This window comes from Fopius arisanus, unplaced genomic scaffold (genome assembly GCF_000806365.1).
Source record: "Fopius arisanus strain USDA-PBARC FA_bdor unplaced genomic scaffold, ASM80636v1 scaffold00001, whole genome shotgun sequence".
Taxonomy (NCBI): Eukaryota; Metazoa; Arthropoda; class Insecta; order Hymenoptera; family Braconidae; genus Fopius; species Fopius arisanus.
This window is the reverse complement of record NW_011887740.1, coordinates 4,552,024-4,569,751: the sequence shown is the minus strand read 5'-3', so window position 1 is coordinate 4,569,751 and position 17,728 is coordinate 4,552,024. Positions and strand designations below refer to the sequence as shown.

General features: G+C 39.6%; 2 protein-coding genes across 3 annotated transcripts in view; both read left to right on the top strand.

Annotated features, from left to right (window-relative positions):
• Nucleotides 1-5,151, top strand: part of LOC105264047 (AT-rich interactive domain-containing protein 5B) — a 31,356-nt gene extending 26,205 nt beyond the window's left edge. The window contains exons 4-6 of the mRNA XM_011300625.1: nucleotides 719-991; nucleotides 1,079-1,229; nucleotides 1,316-5,151. Coding sequence (XP_011298927.1) covers nucleotides 719-991; nucleotides 1,079-1,229; nucleotides 1,316-3,485 — 2,594 coding nt within the window. The 3' untranslated portion in view covers nucleotides 3,486-5,151. The remainder of the gene's footprint in view (nucleotides 1-718; nucleotides 992-1,078; nucleotides 1,230-1,315) is intronic.
• Nucleotides 5,152-7,262: 2,111 nt separating this feature from the next.
• Chi (LIM domain-binding protein 2 Chi) overlaps nucleotides 7,263-17,728 on the top strand; it is a 38,226-nt gene continuing 27,760 nt past the window's right edge. The window contains exons 1-2 of one of the 2 annotated variants that reach the window (XM_011300614.1): nucleotides 7,263-8,014; nucleotides 8,268-8,913. In XM_011300614.1, coding sequence (XP_011298916.1) covers nucleotides 7,990-8,014; nucleotides 8,268-8,913 — 671 coding nt within the window. In that variant the 5' untranslated portion in view covers nucleotides 7,263-7,989. The remainder of the gene's footprint in view (nucleotides 8,015-8,267; nucleotides 8,914-17,728) is intronic. The other variant, XM_011300606.1, reaches the window with a different exon arrangement.

The window sequence follows — 17,728 nt, the reverse complement described above, 5'->3', positions numbered from 1 at the left end:
ATTTTTCATATCTCAGAAACAATTACTTTTATCGCTGACAACTATATTGCGGTGAACAAAAAAATATTATAAAAGTGTAGTTAAAACGGTGATATACTACCAGAAGTTCTCAAGTGTTTTGTTTTTTTTTTTTCATCTTTTTTCGTACGAAAAAAATCATTCACACAATCATCATGGCTATTGTTATGAAGATACGGAACAATCAAGTCGTCTATCTGAATATTCTGGGTTCGTTTCAATTGTATTATTTATATTTTAACTCTTAATCATCGTAATCATCGGCATTACGTTTTATCGAATTTTCGCAGTGTAAACACTTCCTGGAATTGTCCTTGAATTTTTCCTTTGTCGCCACGTGTTCCGTTGTTTTGATTTGATACCGGTGTCGCTCACAGAGCGAGGGAGGAAAACCAAGGAAACGCATAGAAGTTACGATACTAAAAAATTTTATCTCAATTCCCAATGTTTTGATCTTGAAATATTGAATAATAACTTGTACTCAAATTCCCAGGAAACTGGAAGTTTAATCGAGTTCAGCGTAATTTTCCACACACTTCAGCAATTTTTAATCCGTAGCATCCATGTCAGTGCTTTTTTTTATTTCCATTCTCACCTCGACATAAAATCACCGATATCTTCTTCTGCAATGAGTTTAATATTAAAAATACCTTCAAGTTTTTGTATTAAGATAATTATAATTTTTTTTTATCGTTAACAGCGCCCAAATTGAAAGGTAGACCCAGAAGGAAGCGTAAAAAGCGTAGTGCCTCACCAGGGGAATCAAGTAATGAAAGTGAGGCTTCAGTTGCTTCGACTTCGCGAAGTTCAACGTCAAACTCAAACTCAACGGTTAAAGGGCCGTCGAATGTTGTTCGGCGAAGCGAAAGGAAAGCCAGTGTTGAGGAGAAAAAATTTCTCGCTGATGTACAGAACTTCATGAGCTCACGTGGAACACCAGTTACAAAAATGCCATTGCTTGGATACAGACAGAGTGAGTAAATAAATCAAGAGAACAGAATAAAAAAAATTAAATTGAATTTATTTAGATGAATCAACTGATGGAATATTTCATTTACAGTTGATTTGTATGTATTTTACACAAAAGTCCAGAAACTGGGTGGATACGATTCAGTGAGTGCTGGTCGTCTGTGGAAATCTATTTACGATGATATGGGTGGTCACACTGGATCGACAAGTGCAGCTACAATAACACGTCGACATTATGAAAGGTAATTAGAGTATTTAATGAATTTTTTTTAAATAAATGGAGGAGCTGTGTTATTTATGATGGGGATGATTTGCTTTTATTTTTCAGACTACTTCTACCATACGAGAGACATCAGAAGGGTTCAGAAACGAAAGTTCGACCAGCAGGGAGAAGAACGAAATCCACATCTGATGAACCTATTCTTATAAAATCCGAACCCACACCTTCTCCACCTCCAACCCCTTCACCGACTCCTCCAATGCAAAAGCTCTTCTCAACAATGTCACATCTGCCAGATGTTGACAAACCAAAGACTGAGGTTAAGACTTCTTCCCTACGTAGTGTTCGAGTGAAACCAGAACGCCTAAAATCTCTAAACACTATTATTTCGTCGATGCCAACGTCGATGCCATCGTCGAATCCTCCAACACCTCCTCCCTCATCGAATGCCTCAAATACCTCATCGACTAGTATAACTCCATCAACAACACCAACTGACAGTCAAAGTGTTTTAGAAAGACAATTGAATAGTCCTCTCGTTAATAATCAGCAGTCACCACCAACACCACCAGCTCCACCTCACCAAATCACCCAGAATCCAAGTGCTGTAGTGACTCTCACACCTCCACCAGAGAGGGATTTTAAAGAATTGAAATTGGAGAGCCAAAATCCTAAACAAACGACTCTGCTGGCTCAGGGTAAAGAGAACATTCCTCTCTTCGGTGAGAAAGCTCAGTTTATCACAACAGAGAGAATCAATCCTCCAAATTCACCTGAAGTCATTGATTTGGAATTGGAGAGTGACTCGAGTCGTGATAAAATTATTATCCCATCGTTCAAAAAAAGGAAACTTGAGATTTTGAGGGAGGGTGGACTCGAAGTGACAGCTGTGGAGTTGGACTCGAGGCCAAGTGTTATTCAAGCAACGATAACACCAGTGACAGTGCCTATCACTCCAAAACGAGACGACGATATCTCATGCTCATCTCCAACTATTCCAACCAGCACCAATGTACCAAAGTTGATATCCGTTACAGTGACACCTGATATTGGACACATGTTGCCATCACCTGGAGACATTGAGACTCAAATTCGTTCATCGAAAGCTCACAACAATAATTGTAACTCGACTGTCAATAACAACAGCAGCAACAGAGTCATCAACATTGGAGCATCAAACAATTCAAATCTTCTTCAGCTCTACACAAATGCTGGCTCAGTACCAACATCACCAATATCTCCAGGTAGGTACAACAACTCTGGAGAGAGAATTTTACCACCAAAGGTGACACAGTCAAAGTCAATCTTCGGTCACACCGAGCGAATGGTTTATGGTAATCCAAAGGACATATTGGCTCATCAAAAGTATCAGCAAGCAGTTGTGCAGCAAGTTCAGCCTCCTTGTGCAACGATAAATCACGGAGGTGGTGTTTTGGATTTGACAGCTAAACAATTGGACAAGAGTCAATCATTCGCTAGGCCAAATTTAGAGATTGTTCGGGTACCAGTGGTGCCGAGGCCAAATTCAATGAGTATAGAGATGAAGCCTGTGACGATTAAGGATAAAATTCAAGAGTCTTCGAGGAAGAGTCCCTTCAACTATCCAATGCTTGATAGTCGCACTATGGCTTCTAATAATCTTGAGATAACCCTGGTAAATCCAAAAGCCAAGCCACAAGCCCAACTACCTAGTCCTGTGAGAAATGGTAATTCCATTTCATCGATAAATAGTGTTAACATGAATGTGCAGAGTCAGAGAATGAGAATGCAGAATGGTAAATTGTCAGTGAGACCAGTGGAGAGCCTCTCCCCGTACTCCTCGAGAAAGCCAACTGGTCAACAGGTAATACCCAATATTCCAAATCTCAATCATCTAGCTGCTTATCCAGTTAGGGGTATCAATCCTCATCAACATGGTGTTGAAAAGAGAAAGAGTGAGACTAGGGATCAACACATGAGCATTGAAAATGCTCAAACAGCTCAGAGACAGGATCGACGACACAGCATGCCCAATATATCATCTGGTTTTGTTCCAAGCGTTCCACATAACTCGGGATACGTCAATCAACTGCCAAATGCTGGAAAGTATCTTCCAGGGGGTATGGGTATGCTTGATCCTGTCTATTATTCAGCCATTTGCAGTGGACTCTTTCCACCACCTATGTCACCAGCTAGTCCCTATTTATCACCTGAGTTCAACGCTTATTATAAGGAATTACTTGGAGGACAAGCCAGGGTGCCACCTATGGGTCAGCCCACCATTCCCACTTCCAAATAAGCCAATTAAGGGGATAGAATCTCGACAGAGAAGTGTTTTATGTGCAATCATCACTCTTGGATTCTCTAAGGAGTTCTGGGAGATTGTGGAATGGAAATAATTTTCCATATTCAAAGATAAGCATCATGAGATTCCACTTCGTTGCGTTAGTTTTTTCAACAGTCAATTTTCTACTGTTCTATTTCACCCGGTATACGCATTATTTTTATAAATTTTTCTTCTTTTAATTGGCCGTTGTCTCTGTTGATTTTCACTCTCGTTGAATTATTCAAGGCAGGGGAAAAATATTTTTTTGCGCTATTAACGAATACCGCACATTTAATTGCCAGTTTAAATGAAAGGAAAATAAAAAATAATCAAACAAGTGAAGATTCAAAGAAATGGCTACATTAAATCCAAAATATGCAGTACGTGCTGTTGATTTTTATAGAGAAAATTAATGATTTTTGTCCTTGCCCTCTTATGCGAGCCTGTGATTGGTGATTTAAGGAGATGTGTATTCGCAGTGTTCTCCTCACTCCGCATATTTTCCTCTCCTCTCTTTTCTTTCAAACGATATTTTTTCTTTTGTTGTTGCTATTATTGAAAGATATTCTGTTTGCGTGTTTTTTTTTTAACGTATAAAACAAATCCGAGTGGATGTTTACGTACCAAAAGATGTAAATAAAACTGTAGGCGAGTGGTATGAAAAAAGTTGAATAAAAGATAATAACTTTTAAATAATAACCGGTACGAAAAGACGAAATGATTGTGCATCTGTGACTACACTAATAGAGCACATCGAAATATCTGTATGAAAAAATTTGATTTTGTTATAGAAGAGTGAAGGATTCAAAGATTGATAAATATTGACAATTCAAGAACAGAAGTGATTTTTTATTCAACTCCTCAGTGAATTCATTTTTTATTCTCAATTTCATCTCTCTACTGGCGCATATGAAGAGTAGAATTTTCAGAACGCACGAATTTCTTTCGTTGAACCATGGGAATCGACATTGATTCCAATTAAAATGAGCCTTCGAGGAGTTCAAATAATACAGCAAAAGTATTTTGTATATTTGATTGAGCAGCGTTCACATGTGAGAGAACGTGTTCGAGTGATTTTGTGTTCTATTAAAAAGAAAAACACTTGTAAGTTTGCAAGACAACGCAATGCGATGAAAAAATAATGTATATACTGTATATATGGTCATCCAAACAATATATATATGGATTAGTTAGAAGGGAAACAAATGCAACTCTGTATTTGGATAATAAACGAATACAAAGTTTAAACTAGGGTAAAGAAAAGTGTACAGACTGTATGAATCATGGAGGCGCGCGTCTTTGGATCGTAGAAATTATTGTAGAGAATTATCGATAAAGGAACCGTCCACATGTCCCTCACATTTCGGTATAAGTGGATAATTGTTTTACCAGTAGCCATTGAAAATATTTTTCTTTTGTGATTTATAATGTTTTCTATGGAGTTTAATTTTTATATTAATAGAAAGCATGAGGAAATTGATGATGATCGACGCGCGCTCCCAAAATGTTCATGGATCTTAGACATATTAGTGAATATGGTCGTTTTAGGATACTCTTATCAAAAATTCGAAAACCACGTGAGAAAATTACACAAGTAAACTTGGAAAAGTACATAAATGAATAAAAGTTGTTCATTGAATGGCAAGTGTTATTCTTATTTTTATCTATTTTAACGTTAAAATGTGCCGCGAAATTCAAAATCGTTGCAACGACCATTCAAAACCTGTTAAACCGGTCCAATAACTTGCGAGGTGAGTATCCTGCAGTTTTGCATCGTTTTCCTTCCTCACAAATCAATTTGCGCTATTTTCGTTGACCTATGCTGCCGATGCGTATTACACCGACTCAATTGATTCATCCCATTGATTTCGATACCAAAAAAAAAAAAAACAAAAATTCTATTTCCCCATCAAACAAATTTCTCCGACAGCCAAATAAGCGTAAAGACCATTTTTCCATCTATCATTGTACTCAAGAAAAGAGGTCTCGAAAAATATTTCGCTCTCTCCCAGATTGACAAACATTTTTCAAAAAAAAAAATAAATGACAAAAAAAAAATGCCAAAAATAAACCGACCTGTTACTCAATCCCCTTTCACTCCTGATATTTGTCTCTTGAGAATAATTTTCACCGATTTATTTTTCCCATCTCCCTCCAATCACATTATGATTCAATAAATCATAAACCCCCTTGGCTTCCACAAGGAGAGAACCCGCCGTATAAACTCATCTCATAATCCCCCCAAAGTGAGAGGGAAGATTTTCACCCTCTCCTCCAGGGTAATGAAAAAGAGTGGGGTTGAAAAAGGGCCGTGGCTGAACCTTATTGATTTTTAGGGTGACACTACTGTCAACCGCTGGGACCTCTAGCCACGCTAAGGCACCCCTGCCATTGCATTGAAAAAAAAAGAGAGAGAGAGCGAAAGAGAGAAAGAGAGATCAACGAAACGCACCCCAACGAAATGTATATGAATGCGTCTTCATTCCAAATGCTCGGGACGAAAAAAAAAAAAAAATTGTCGCGGTCTCATACGACTCCTTATTTCCATTCTTTTTTACCATCTCTCGCAAAAATTCAACCTCCTCTACAACCACGAGACGGCGCACTGTGTCCCGTTTTCAGCATTTTCATTTTTTTCCCCCCAAACTGGAGGAGAAAAAGTGAGGAAAAAAAAAACAGAGCTCATGCAACAGTGACGGTGAAAGCGTAACTGACGCACACAGACGCAACTAGGGGTGCCACCTCTATCCTTCTCTCTCGTCCCCTTCCTCTCTTCACCGAAAATACCTCTTTATTCCTGCGGCGTCTCTCTGACGTTTTATACACACGGCAGAGACTTTGACAGGGCCGTACATAGCTGACAACTCTCAATGGAATCATCACGTGAGTGCATCATGTCACGGTTCTTAAATAAACCGTTCATTAACCAGAACATCAAGAAAAAAAATTGAATTTTCAGATATCACTGGGGCGAATTACGGATTCCCACAAGTCACGTTCCACCAGTATATTCATCCTGCATTTTCCACATTTCCCCTATTTTCTACATTTCCACGATGCCCATTAGAAAAGGATATATGCATTACTACAAAGCGGAATGGAAATTAAAACCACTGGTTTCGTGGGGATGAATAAAAAGTTGGAGCGTCAGGTCTTGGAAGGGGACATCTGTCTCAAGGGTTCAAGGTTTGACCCTTTGGTTTTGGAAATCGTGAGGAATTTCGTCGAGAGTCGAGACAACTCCATCACCGTGCAACAGGCATCGGCGTGTCATAAAACTTGGAACTTTGATCTGCACTCGTGAATGCAGACGAGGTGATTTTTCAAAGGCTTCTTTTTTCTAAAATTATGGAAAACCGATCGGAATGTGGAGTGGCATTGGGTCAAGGCTGTCAGAGGTGACACCCGATCGTCCGGAATTTAATAATGGAAATAAACGAGATCGATACCTAAACTAGAGATCATGTGAGATAACAAATGATTAAACCGAAAAAATTACGTTTCTCGATGATCTTCGTATATTCGCGGGTGTTTCGGTATTTGAAAAGGGAGAATGGATGTTTATGGAATGGCAAAAAATATTCCTGCGAGAATGGGGTGGAGTGGAATGGACAGAGGAAAAAAGCCAGTATCGGAGATAATAGAAAATAGAATAGATATGTTTGAAAATTGGAAAATTGTTATTTTGATGGAAAATAAGTGTTGGGGTACTGAGGGCCCCTGGACGCACCTGAAAAAAGTAGTGAGTTGACTCCAGCAGTAATACTCCATCTCTGTCTCACACTGTGAAGCTGATCATTTGTGGTGTTTGTGTGATATCGTGAAAAAGGTGGAAAAAAAAAATTGTTTTACTTTCCATGGTCCAATCCGATGCAAAAATAAATGGAATGGGGGTGTGTGTGCTTCTGGACTAAAAACCGAGGTGAAAACAGTGATTGAAGTTCATCAATGCTGTTACACCGTTGAAATAATCGGTAAAAATGCCGGCATTGGGGTACACAATTTATTCCAAGTTGTTGACGACCAAAATTGTGAGTTTTTGTGATACGAGAATGAAGAAAAAATGAGGAAATCCATTACTGGTGGAGTAAGATTATTCGCTGGGATGAGAAGTGTAATAAAAAGTTGAAAAGTATACGAGATAATATAGTGTAATCGTGGGACTCGCGTTAACGCGTTTACAGGGACTTTTCTAGGTTAGGTCGCCGGTACATAACCTGAGTGGTGGCATCTTAGAGTGATTACGAGAAAAAAAAAATTTCTACGAGTTGAAAAATCGAATTTTGTGTCTGGAGTTTCGATTGATTTTTTATTTGCGCGTTGCAGTGATTTTTTTTCAGTTCTTTTTTTTTGTCATTTTTTTTTTGCCACATTTCATCAGTGCAAGTTTTAGAAAAAGGTGAAATTTATGAGTGATTGGTTTTTTTGGGGCTGCGCGATGGGTGAGGTGGAGTGAGGATTTTTGTGAAAAAAAACCATGAAGGCCAATGGAACTAATAATGGTAATTTTCATTGATTGTGATATACTTTAAATTATTTATGTTTTCATGAGATGTATATTCAGTCGTCATATGTATCAGAAGTTTGTGTTTACTAAAAACAAAATTATAACCTCCCCTGTGTTCACCATAGAATCAATCCGAGGGATTTGAAGAGAATTGCAATTATAATTAATCAATTGATCATAATGTTGCAAAAGCTGTGACAACGACAAAACTAAAACTGATATTTTCTTTTCCATTTTGTTGTTCAAAGGCTGTAGCCGCTTGAACACTCCATTGGCAGCTACAACCACACTGGAGGATCCAGGAACACCGGCCTCATGGAAGGGTCCACCACCAGGCTCGGAGGCATCTCCATTCACGCCAAATTCCGTTGGCCAAGGTGGTGGCCCTTATAACAGTGCTGGGGGTCCTCCAAGCAATGCTGGAGGCTTCCAAGGACCCTCACCATTTCCAGGTGGTGCAGGAAGTCCTGCAAGTGCACCACCTTATCAGGGACCACCACCTGGTTCAGCAACACCCCAGTACACAGCATCACCTGCACCAAGTGGTTCATCCACCCCTGGGCCTGGTCCACCCCAAAATCAAAGTGGTTTTCCACCGCCACCCAACAATACTGGTCCCCCATACAACGGGCCAGGACCAAGTCCCTTTGGATCGCCCTCCAGTGGTCCTCCACAATTTGTTGGAAGACCCGGCTCTTCAGGGCCACCTTTCGTACCACCTGGAGCTGGAAATCCTCATTTTCCTTCGCCTGGCCAACCCTTCGGTGGCCCACAGTACGGAATACCCCCAGGAAGCCCCTTTGGAGGAGGAGGAGGTCATCCCATGAGTGGACCCATGGGCCCCGGACACCCCATGATGGGACCTGGAGGACCTGTTGATAGAATGGATCAAGGGTAAGTCGAACTATTTTTTTAACTGTCTCTGAAGCTGATGGATTCTCACATTTCCCCTTCGAAATTCAAAAATCCATCTTTTTCAATATTCCAACATACGAACAAGATACACTGGAGGTACAATTTTTTCAACAACTCTGGGAATATCATAATCCCAAAAATCCGTGAAAATATCCTGGAATTAGATTAGGTATTCAGTACATAACGAAATTATTCTCAGAATCGCTTTTATCGAGTGGAATGCCATTGACAAAACTGGTATTCCCGAAAAATTACTTTACATCACAATTCACATATTGAAATTCCAAAATGTGTATTCGTCTTGAGCTCTTGGAATTAGAAAAGTATTTATCTCTGCATGTTATTCAATACTGAGAAGACACTGAAAATATTTCAACGATGCATAAAACATTTTCCAAGTGTTCACCGGTATCAGTTGAAGTTTAGTGGTAGCACCACTTATTTATTGCTCTTGCATCCTGGTCAAGCAGTCCTCTCACTGATAACCTGGACGACTTCAGTCTTTCGTTCTCGTTCCAAATGACCAATGAGGATAACCCGAAAAGAGCGCTGGGAAGGGGGGAGGGGGGACGAGAGGGGTAGAGTGCATGACTCAAGTGAAGACGATGAGAAATTGAAATTTTTTTTTCTTCCACCCAATTCTCAATCTTTTCTGTTGACAAGTGTGAATATTTGACATTTCGAAGAGAAACACATGTAGACATCCAAATTTCTAGTGAAGGCGTGCAATACGTGTGTTTGTTTTTGGCGCGAGAAACTTTTTTATATGATTGTACTTGTCGAGATATAAAACGTAACATGAGCGACGGAGACGATGAAGAAGAGGGTAGGCTTGTCACACGACTTTTGTATGAGCTTGTACGCAACTCATCTCTTCCCCACCTCGGCAAAACGCTCTTATAGTCACCCCGTGTTACGAGCGATCCGCGAGGAAGGGGAAGTAACGTGGTTCTCATTTTTCTTTGAGTATTTCATTTTCATTCAATAATCCAGTGTTTCAGTCCATCCATTGACGTTAATAATTTATTCTAAAATCTTAAATACCTCGCAGGGGGAAAAAATGAAAATAAGAAGTTGTCCTGGTGATAATCCAGTGATAACCACTGATAATCACTGATAATTTCTGAGAACTTCTCGAAAGGGATGTTTTTTGAATTTCTGTTGCATGCGAGGAATTGTCCATTTTTTTTTCTCTAGAATTTTTTATTAGGTCGAAACTTTAACGTTTCGAGACTTCTTTTGCCGATGAGAGAATGATTCAGAGTAAGAACCACATTGAATTGTCTCGCCCCCATTTTTCGGTTTAGATGGAAAGGGAAAACTCCCCTCCTCTGCTAGCCTACCCCTATTAGTTTGATGTACTTGGGGTTCTTCGAGTTCGCAATGCAAACTCGAAGGAGACGATGTCTGGACATCCTAGGATTTTTCTTCAGAGTCATTATTCATTTTCTTCACTTTATATTGCATATCTCGCTGATAGTGTCGAGCGTTCCTCAAGAACTCTAGAAGAGAAACGGTTCAGGTAGATTTTGACTGTCAGTTCTGTTAGATCAATTCGGAATTTAGGGCGCACCTTTTTTCCTACAATTTTTTCCCATTTTCTAATCTCGAATTAATCGAGAGCTACGCGGAGAGAAATAATCAATAAAAATTACGGGTTTTGTTCGTAATTCTGGAGCGAAATTTTGTTGTAGATTTCATGGAACTGTCACGTAATTTTTATCTGAATTATCTAAAAATTACGATACCGTCACATCAATTTTTCGAGTCGATCGGTAAGTGAACTGAAAGTTCCGTAATTTTTACTAAATATTTCCCCGGAAAAAGGGAATTACGAAATTCGTTCCCTCTCTCGGCTTTCGAGACTAGAAGACCAAAATAAATATTTCTGCCAATGAAATTCCCCGGTGCCAAATGAGATCATTCGAAGCAAGAATTTAAATGTCAATTTCAATTTTAAATATTATCCACCGAGATTAGGGATTTCGTTGTAAATAAATTCATCCGTGAGAAGTAATTTTATTTTTCTGTGAATCGACTTCAATAATTTCTATCGTTTTACTATTGAGTTTATCTTGAAAATTGGTAGATTTACCCTGAAAATATTCGTTATCATCAGGTGTATTGTCCCTATGTCTTGTGATCAACATGATCAACGGTAGGAACTGACGCTCAGACGACTCCAATAAAATTCCTCCTTTATCGACGTAGATTTTCCCCTCATTTATTGTTCAGAGACATATAAATAATTCTTCAACTCAATTTCGTGGGTAATTAACTACCGAAGACATCGGATAATCTAAAAGAAACAGGACCTGTTACTCAGCCATCACTCGTCGATCTAACATCATGCAGTCAGCAGTTGGCAATGATCCACGATAACGATTATCCACTGCATTTAATTCAGTATTCCATTACAAATATACATGCAACTGCAATGGTGGATCCTGAGAGAATATAGTATTGATCCCTACGATATTTAGCCGTGGAATTATCCCCACCTTTAATTTCTCTTTTTGCTCTACTTCTCCGTTACTCTAACTTCTCTTGATTCTCACTTCTTAATTGAGCGTATTGCTTAAAAAATGGTTAATCACCATTTCCAGATGAATTCTGATAAATAATTGAAATTTTAAGGCACTTAATTTAATTTAATTCTTGCTAACCACCGGTTATCGGTCCCATATTGAAATAAATTACTCAATAATTATAAAAATTAGACTGATTCGAATAAAATCTTCAAGTTGAACCCCAGAGTCATTACATTGAGGTAGAAAATAAATCGAGGGCTGTAAAATTGTTGAGTCGTTTCTGTGAAAATGCAATGGACTTGGTGCAGGAAGAAGTTGGAATCTTTCTTTGAGTCAATGTTGAGAGCGATGAATGCGTCGCGAGCCATTAGCGCTTGGGGGTCATGGCGTTATTAAAGACAATGAAGCAAACTTTATACGGGACAAGGGGTATGGGGCCAATTACTTGGCAATTAGTCGAGGGAGCAACAAGTGAGCGTCGTTGCCACGCCTGAGAGTGAGAGTGAGGGAGAAGACACGTCGTCTTTCCACTACCCTCAGGACACCAGGGTGGTGAGAGGGAGGAAGGAGGCTGGCCTCCTCCACCTCTTTCAACTGCCCCTTTCAACTTGATTTCATCGTACGGATGTTCAACATTGAGAATTTAACTCGGAAAACTATTTAATAGTCTGCCAACAGTTTTCCCAAAAATCCATACATCTGTTTCCTCGTTTGAGATATGAGGTAGAATAAATCCTCAATTTCCATAATTTACTCCCATTTTCACTCCTGGTATTCCCTCAAATGTCGAGGGTTCCACCAATTTTTCCACGATATTTCAAAATTTTTAAAAAGATAAAACGGAATTATTTTGTGTTTTGTGCCTTTGGAGTTTGTCCAGGAGATTTTGATTTTTTATCGAGAAATTTTTCCCTGAAAAAATAATTGCTACATTTCAACCAACCCCACGATAAAGTTCCACTGAATTATTCTCAGATTGGTAAAAAGGGTGTAATTAGATCATTTTCTTTATCAACGATGTCTACTGGAGGGTAGACTCTCCGAAACTGTCAAAGTCCATCCAGAAAATCACTTCAACCCCGACCTCCTCCGATCGCCAGGAAAAAAAAAGGAAAAAAAAATTCTAGTGTCTACACAACTCCATCAGAACTCATCAGAATTATTCCGGGACAATCAGTAACTTATTTTCATTTATCAATGGCATTAAATCGAGGGGCTGACAGTTGGCAACTGTCAAAGTTGTTTGAGGTGGTGTCGGTCAAGCCCGAAGGCTCTCGATAAAGTAACATAGTAACACTAGTGTGAGATGAGTCCATGAGCCGACCACCTGTAGCGGCTACTTGGAGTTTGAATGTTTGAGTAAACCTTCAACTAAACGTCCTTCTCCGTTTGGAGAAGATGAAGTCTACCTCTTCACCTATTGTTTAATTCACCTGTTTGTATATGCGTGCACACAGACGATTACACAATTCCGCGAAAATATAGGAAAGTCACGAGGAATATTGCACAGGCTCTTGCAATGTGTACTCGCGTGTACAGCAGAGATTACGATATCTTGATTCGTCATTCTAACTATTTATCAGTACTATCATCCAATCGGCGATAACCCCAGCTTCAGTTGTCAATATTCTAGAGCAATTTTTCTCTTTAAATGTCTCAAACTTTTATTTAATTTCAATCCGACAGCCACCATGACTCAATTTTCATCAGCTTTTACTAGTCAGAAATGACAATTTTTGAGATATTTGCAGAAATTTATGGGAAATCTCTTTTTGGTTGAAAAATTATGGGAAAATAGGGTTGATGGTAATTATAAGGAATTATTACGGAGTTTTGTCATTTTTACTGAATATTTCTCTCTCTGGATGAGTGGAATTAATACGAATGACGTGTGTTACATTTGGCAGTGAAACAGAAATGCTCTTTTTGGTTTTACCGATGGAAGATTCACATTGCCAGCTCATGAATGTCCATCTATCAACATAAATGACCATGATGCTGTTGGTGTTTTCTTTGGCATCCATAAGCACAAGTTATGTCCATTTCTCCACCCAGTGGTGTGAAAAATCAAGGGATTAATGGGCCACGAGAGTTTTCCCCTTTATCAAGACTCAACATCCTGCAATATTGATGAGAATATATTATCTCAGTAGATTCATCGCCATTACAAAATGTCCATTCACCTCGATTCATATTTCTCTGGGATTGCCAGAAAAATGGAGTAGCCTGTTGCACTGCCATTGTGTTGACAACATCCCAGAACTTTGTTCACGTAATTTATCGATCATATATTATTGCACAAGTAGTTTATCTCCGATTCGGACTGAGAAAAAAAGAACTTGTTTCAAAAAATCATTGACTCATTCCAGTCGTCCCCGATTCATCCCCCATTCATCCCCCATTCATCCCCCATTCATTGATTTCGAAAATGATTCATCGATTTTTCCAAATGTTGTTGACAAAAAGAAATTTGCCAAAAAGTGTGAGATGAGGGAGAAACAGAAAGAGGAATAAGAAACGAAGGGAAACGACTCTACCTCTCTCCCTCTCTCCCTCTGTCCCTCTCTTCTTCTCCTTCTGGGACAATACTATTGCTGCTGAGTCAGTTTATAGCTGATCATTCGACCCTGGGAAATCCATGTATCTATAGTTTCTGTATACTACATAAGCAGGTTCAACCTATACCTACATATTGCCTATGTAAACGGATATAGGGATTTGTACGTGAGATAGAGAGAGAGAGAGTAGTGTGTAACTGCGATGGAGAAGTCGATATTACCTGTACCGTATTTCAAGTTCTTTGGTCTTTGTATAGATGTGTTTTGTCCATATGCACAGTATCTACTGTTTTATATACGCTGAGATGGGACAGGATATTTGAGGGAGGAGAAAGCGGGAGGACTACACATAGGATACGATCGAAACGGACTTTGACTGTACCAACTGTTTCTATGTGGTAGATAGCTTCACTTTGGATATGTATTTCGTGTGTATGTATTTCTACTTCGACATCAACACATAACTCGCATAAATATGCATATGCTGACCAACGTATGAAGCTTAAATTCTAGCTCGTACTCTCGTTTGAGTGCTCCTCACTCGTAATCACAACCAAATCCTTCGTTTTTACTGATAGCAGTGTACATCAATTAGAAATATTTCAGGTGCACAGATGGAGAAGAGTCGAATTTGTTGTTACATTTGATTATCGATTTACGGAAAATTAATGGAAATTACTTATTCATTGTGTGGAAATTGTCAAGAGGTGTTTTTGCTATTCATCAGAGAAATCAATAGTTCTCGAGATCAATCGATATTTAATCAAAGTTTGATATTAGATTTATCTCCTTTTACAACTTCGTTACTTCACTTTTCGTTACTGGTTTTACTCCAGAATTTTTCAGAGGAAAGAGGACATTTTCTTTCTGTACAGCTTTCCAGATAATGACAGAAATAATTTTTCTCGGTTCTCGAGGTCTAGATGTTAAAGGATACACATAGAAAATATTAATCATAACATCTCAGAATTGACGAGATGAAAATTGTAATTGACGTTTACATTTTGATTTGTGTGCAGTCATGTGGATCAGAGTAAAGTAATGATCACATAATAATTGGCGTTAAGTCTTGTGCTCATTCATGACACACACGAATATAATAATGAACATTCAGACGATTATCAGAACAAGTTGTTTATAGTCATGTTACACTGGGTTTCTGCACGCTGATACTCACTTGACTGACATGCCATTCACTAATTCTTTCTGAGCGTGTCCATATCACGAATGTGCCAACATAACATCTCTCCCATTAATCTCCAGACTCTTAAATCCACCTCCCCAACATAACAGCCCCGTAGAAAAATATGCAATACCGAATAACAGCATCTTTGCACAGTTTATAGTCAAATATTTCGTCTCTAATTCAACCCCTATTCTCCCTGATAGCTTTTCCTCTCGCTCATTCGCCTCGCCTTTTCCTCTCCTTGTAAATTTTTCCTCTCTTTTTTTTTTTCATTGCGCTTTTTTTCCACCCCTTTTTTTTCTCTTCATTTCTTGGTCTCGGCTTCTTTTTTTTTTTAATTTCTTTCTCTCTTCTATTCTTTCCTTCCTTTTTTGGACCATCTCCACATCGCAGGACAATTCCATTGCGCTTGGGGTGAGATATTTTTACCCTGGGGAACGACTAGTTGCCAGGGGCAACCCTGGACTTTGGGGGTGGAAGTATTGTCCTCCGGGAAAGTAGAGGGTGGGGAAGGGGGGGTAGTTTGCCGGGTGTAGGCGGGTGAATTGAGGGGGATGGGGTAGGGTGGAGGGTGAGAGCTTGCGCGTTCAGTGCCATGAGTTCTGCGTCGAGGAAAAATTCAATCCACCAGTTAAAGGGGAAATTCTCATTGCGAGCTGTACTATTCCATCCCTTGAGCACCCTGCGCGTACCGAAATAAAAATGAAAAGTAGGAAAATTAAAAAAAAAATTGCCGAAATGTGGGAATGGGGGGGTATGATTGGTGGCACATTGGGTAGGGCTGTGAGGTCAGAGATGAAGAGGGTGGATTACTTAAAGGGTGGTGTAGGTACATGGTGCTTCTTAAAGGCCATGGTTCAAGGTGCGGACAGTTCTGGTGATTGGAGAACGGAAGAGTTCACGTCGCATGCACAGTCCCAACAATTCCAAAAGTTTTTAGATCCTTTTGATTTTGGTACGCGCTTTAAGAGCTGTATTTAAAAATTATTTTTTAATAAAATGTGAGTACGCTCGTTTTATCGTGACTTTGATGGTACGACGTGCTTTGATCTTTCTGAATTAGACTTCATGCATTTTTATTCTGAAGGCCAATAGCGTTGCTACATGATTTCATTTTTTTTCTCTCTCTCTTGCTTCATCCATTTTGCATTTTGTGAGTTTTTGAAATTCAATTTAGTCCTAGATAGCCTTCGGGTGGAATTATCGAAGGGTTATTATCATTTTTTTATTTTAATTATTAATTCTCGCGGGAGGGGGGATTCTATGGATTGGAAAGTGAATTCAAAGTAATGACGAAATATTTTACGCACTGGAGCTGCGAGGATGGTCGTACGCCTTGTCCTGGAGGAAAAAAAAAAATCGGGCGATGGAATTGGCGCGCAAGAGCTGTCGAAGGGCGAAATACATATGCAGGGGAAGAAGGTGAATAAAAAAAAAGACCCACACTCGGCAAACCGGTAGAATAATAGCCCAAGAAACCTCGTCCGACCCAATGTGAGCAAATAAAAGAAGAAAGTGTATAAAACAAAAGGTGACGAGGGAGACGGTGAACCAAAAGATGTTGATGAGAATTATTGAGAATTTTTCAGAAACCGCGGTTTCGCGACCTGAAGAAATCATTGAAAAATAAATCATCCATTCGGAATTGACTCTCCCATCACTTCATTTTTCAACTTCACTGGAGTATCCATGTTCTCCATATTCTCCATATTCTCCATAACTTCCTCCTCCTCCGTATTTCATGGAACCTTGTGCATTTCTCTCATCCATTGGCGCCAAACAACTCGTCCAGCTCCAAAGATATGACTCCCGCATTTCCCCAGGTCGAAAAGAAAGAAAAAATTATTGAATTTGAAATAGAAGTGAAAATATTCCTTGAGAACCGAAAAATACAGACTAAAGAAAGATATCAGAGCAATTGAAAAATGGAAAATTCACTCCGAATCATTACCCCGATGGTCAGAAAATACCTAGGTGCACCGGTGTGTGGGACTCATAGGCAGGAATTCGTCGGTGGAGAAGAGCCTCACCTTCGGAGTTGTTTTTCCTTGAGGGAGACAAGAAGTGGAGAGAGAAGCCAGTTGGAGAGAAAAAATCAAAGCAAGAAGAAGTATAAAAAAAAAGAAGTTAAAAAAAAAAGCAATTGGACCTATAAGTGATGGAGGGGGGTTCGAAGATGGGGACAAAACAAGGGGAGTCCCTCTTGGTGGGGAAGAAGTAAAGAGGGAAGACACCGTAGAGACACACGCGGCAAACAATGGCAACGCGTGCACAATCCCCTCTTTTTCCCTACCTCACCTTCGTCGCCGTTCTCCTCCAGTTCTCGTGCTATCCTGGCGCCCTCTCACTCATTCTTGTCGCAAATACGAGGGAAGGCAAGAAGGAGGGAAGAAAGAAAAATAAAAATAAGTACCAAAAGAACGAAGGGGGCGACGAAGAACGCTCGAGAACAGGTTCCCCCGGTGGGGGGGGGATTCGCGGGGTGGTTCGAGGGGGCGGAACGACGGGGGGGAGGGTGA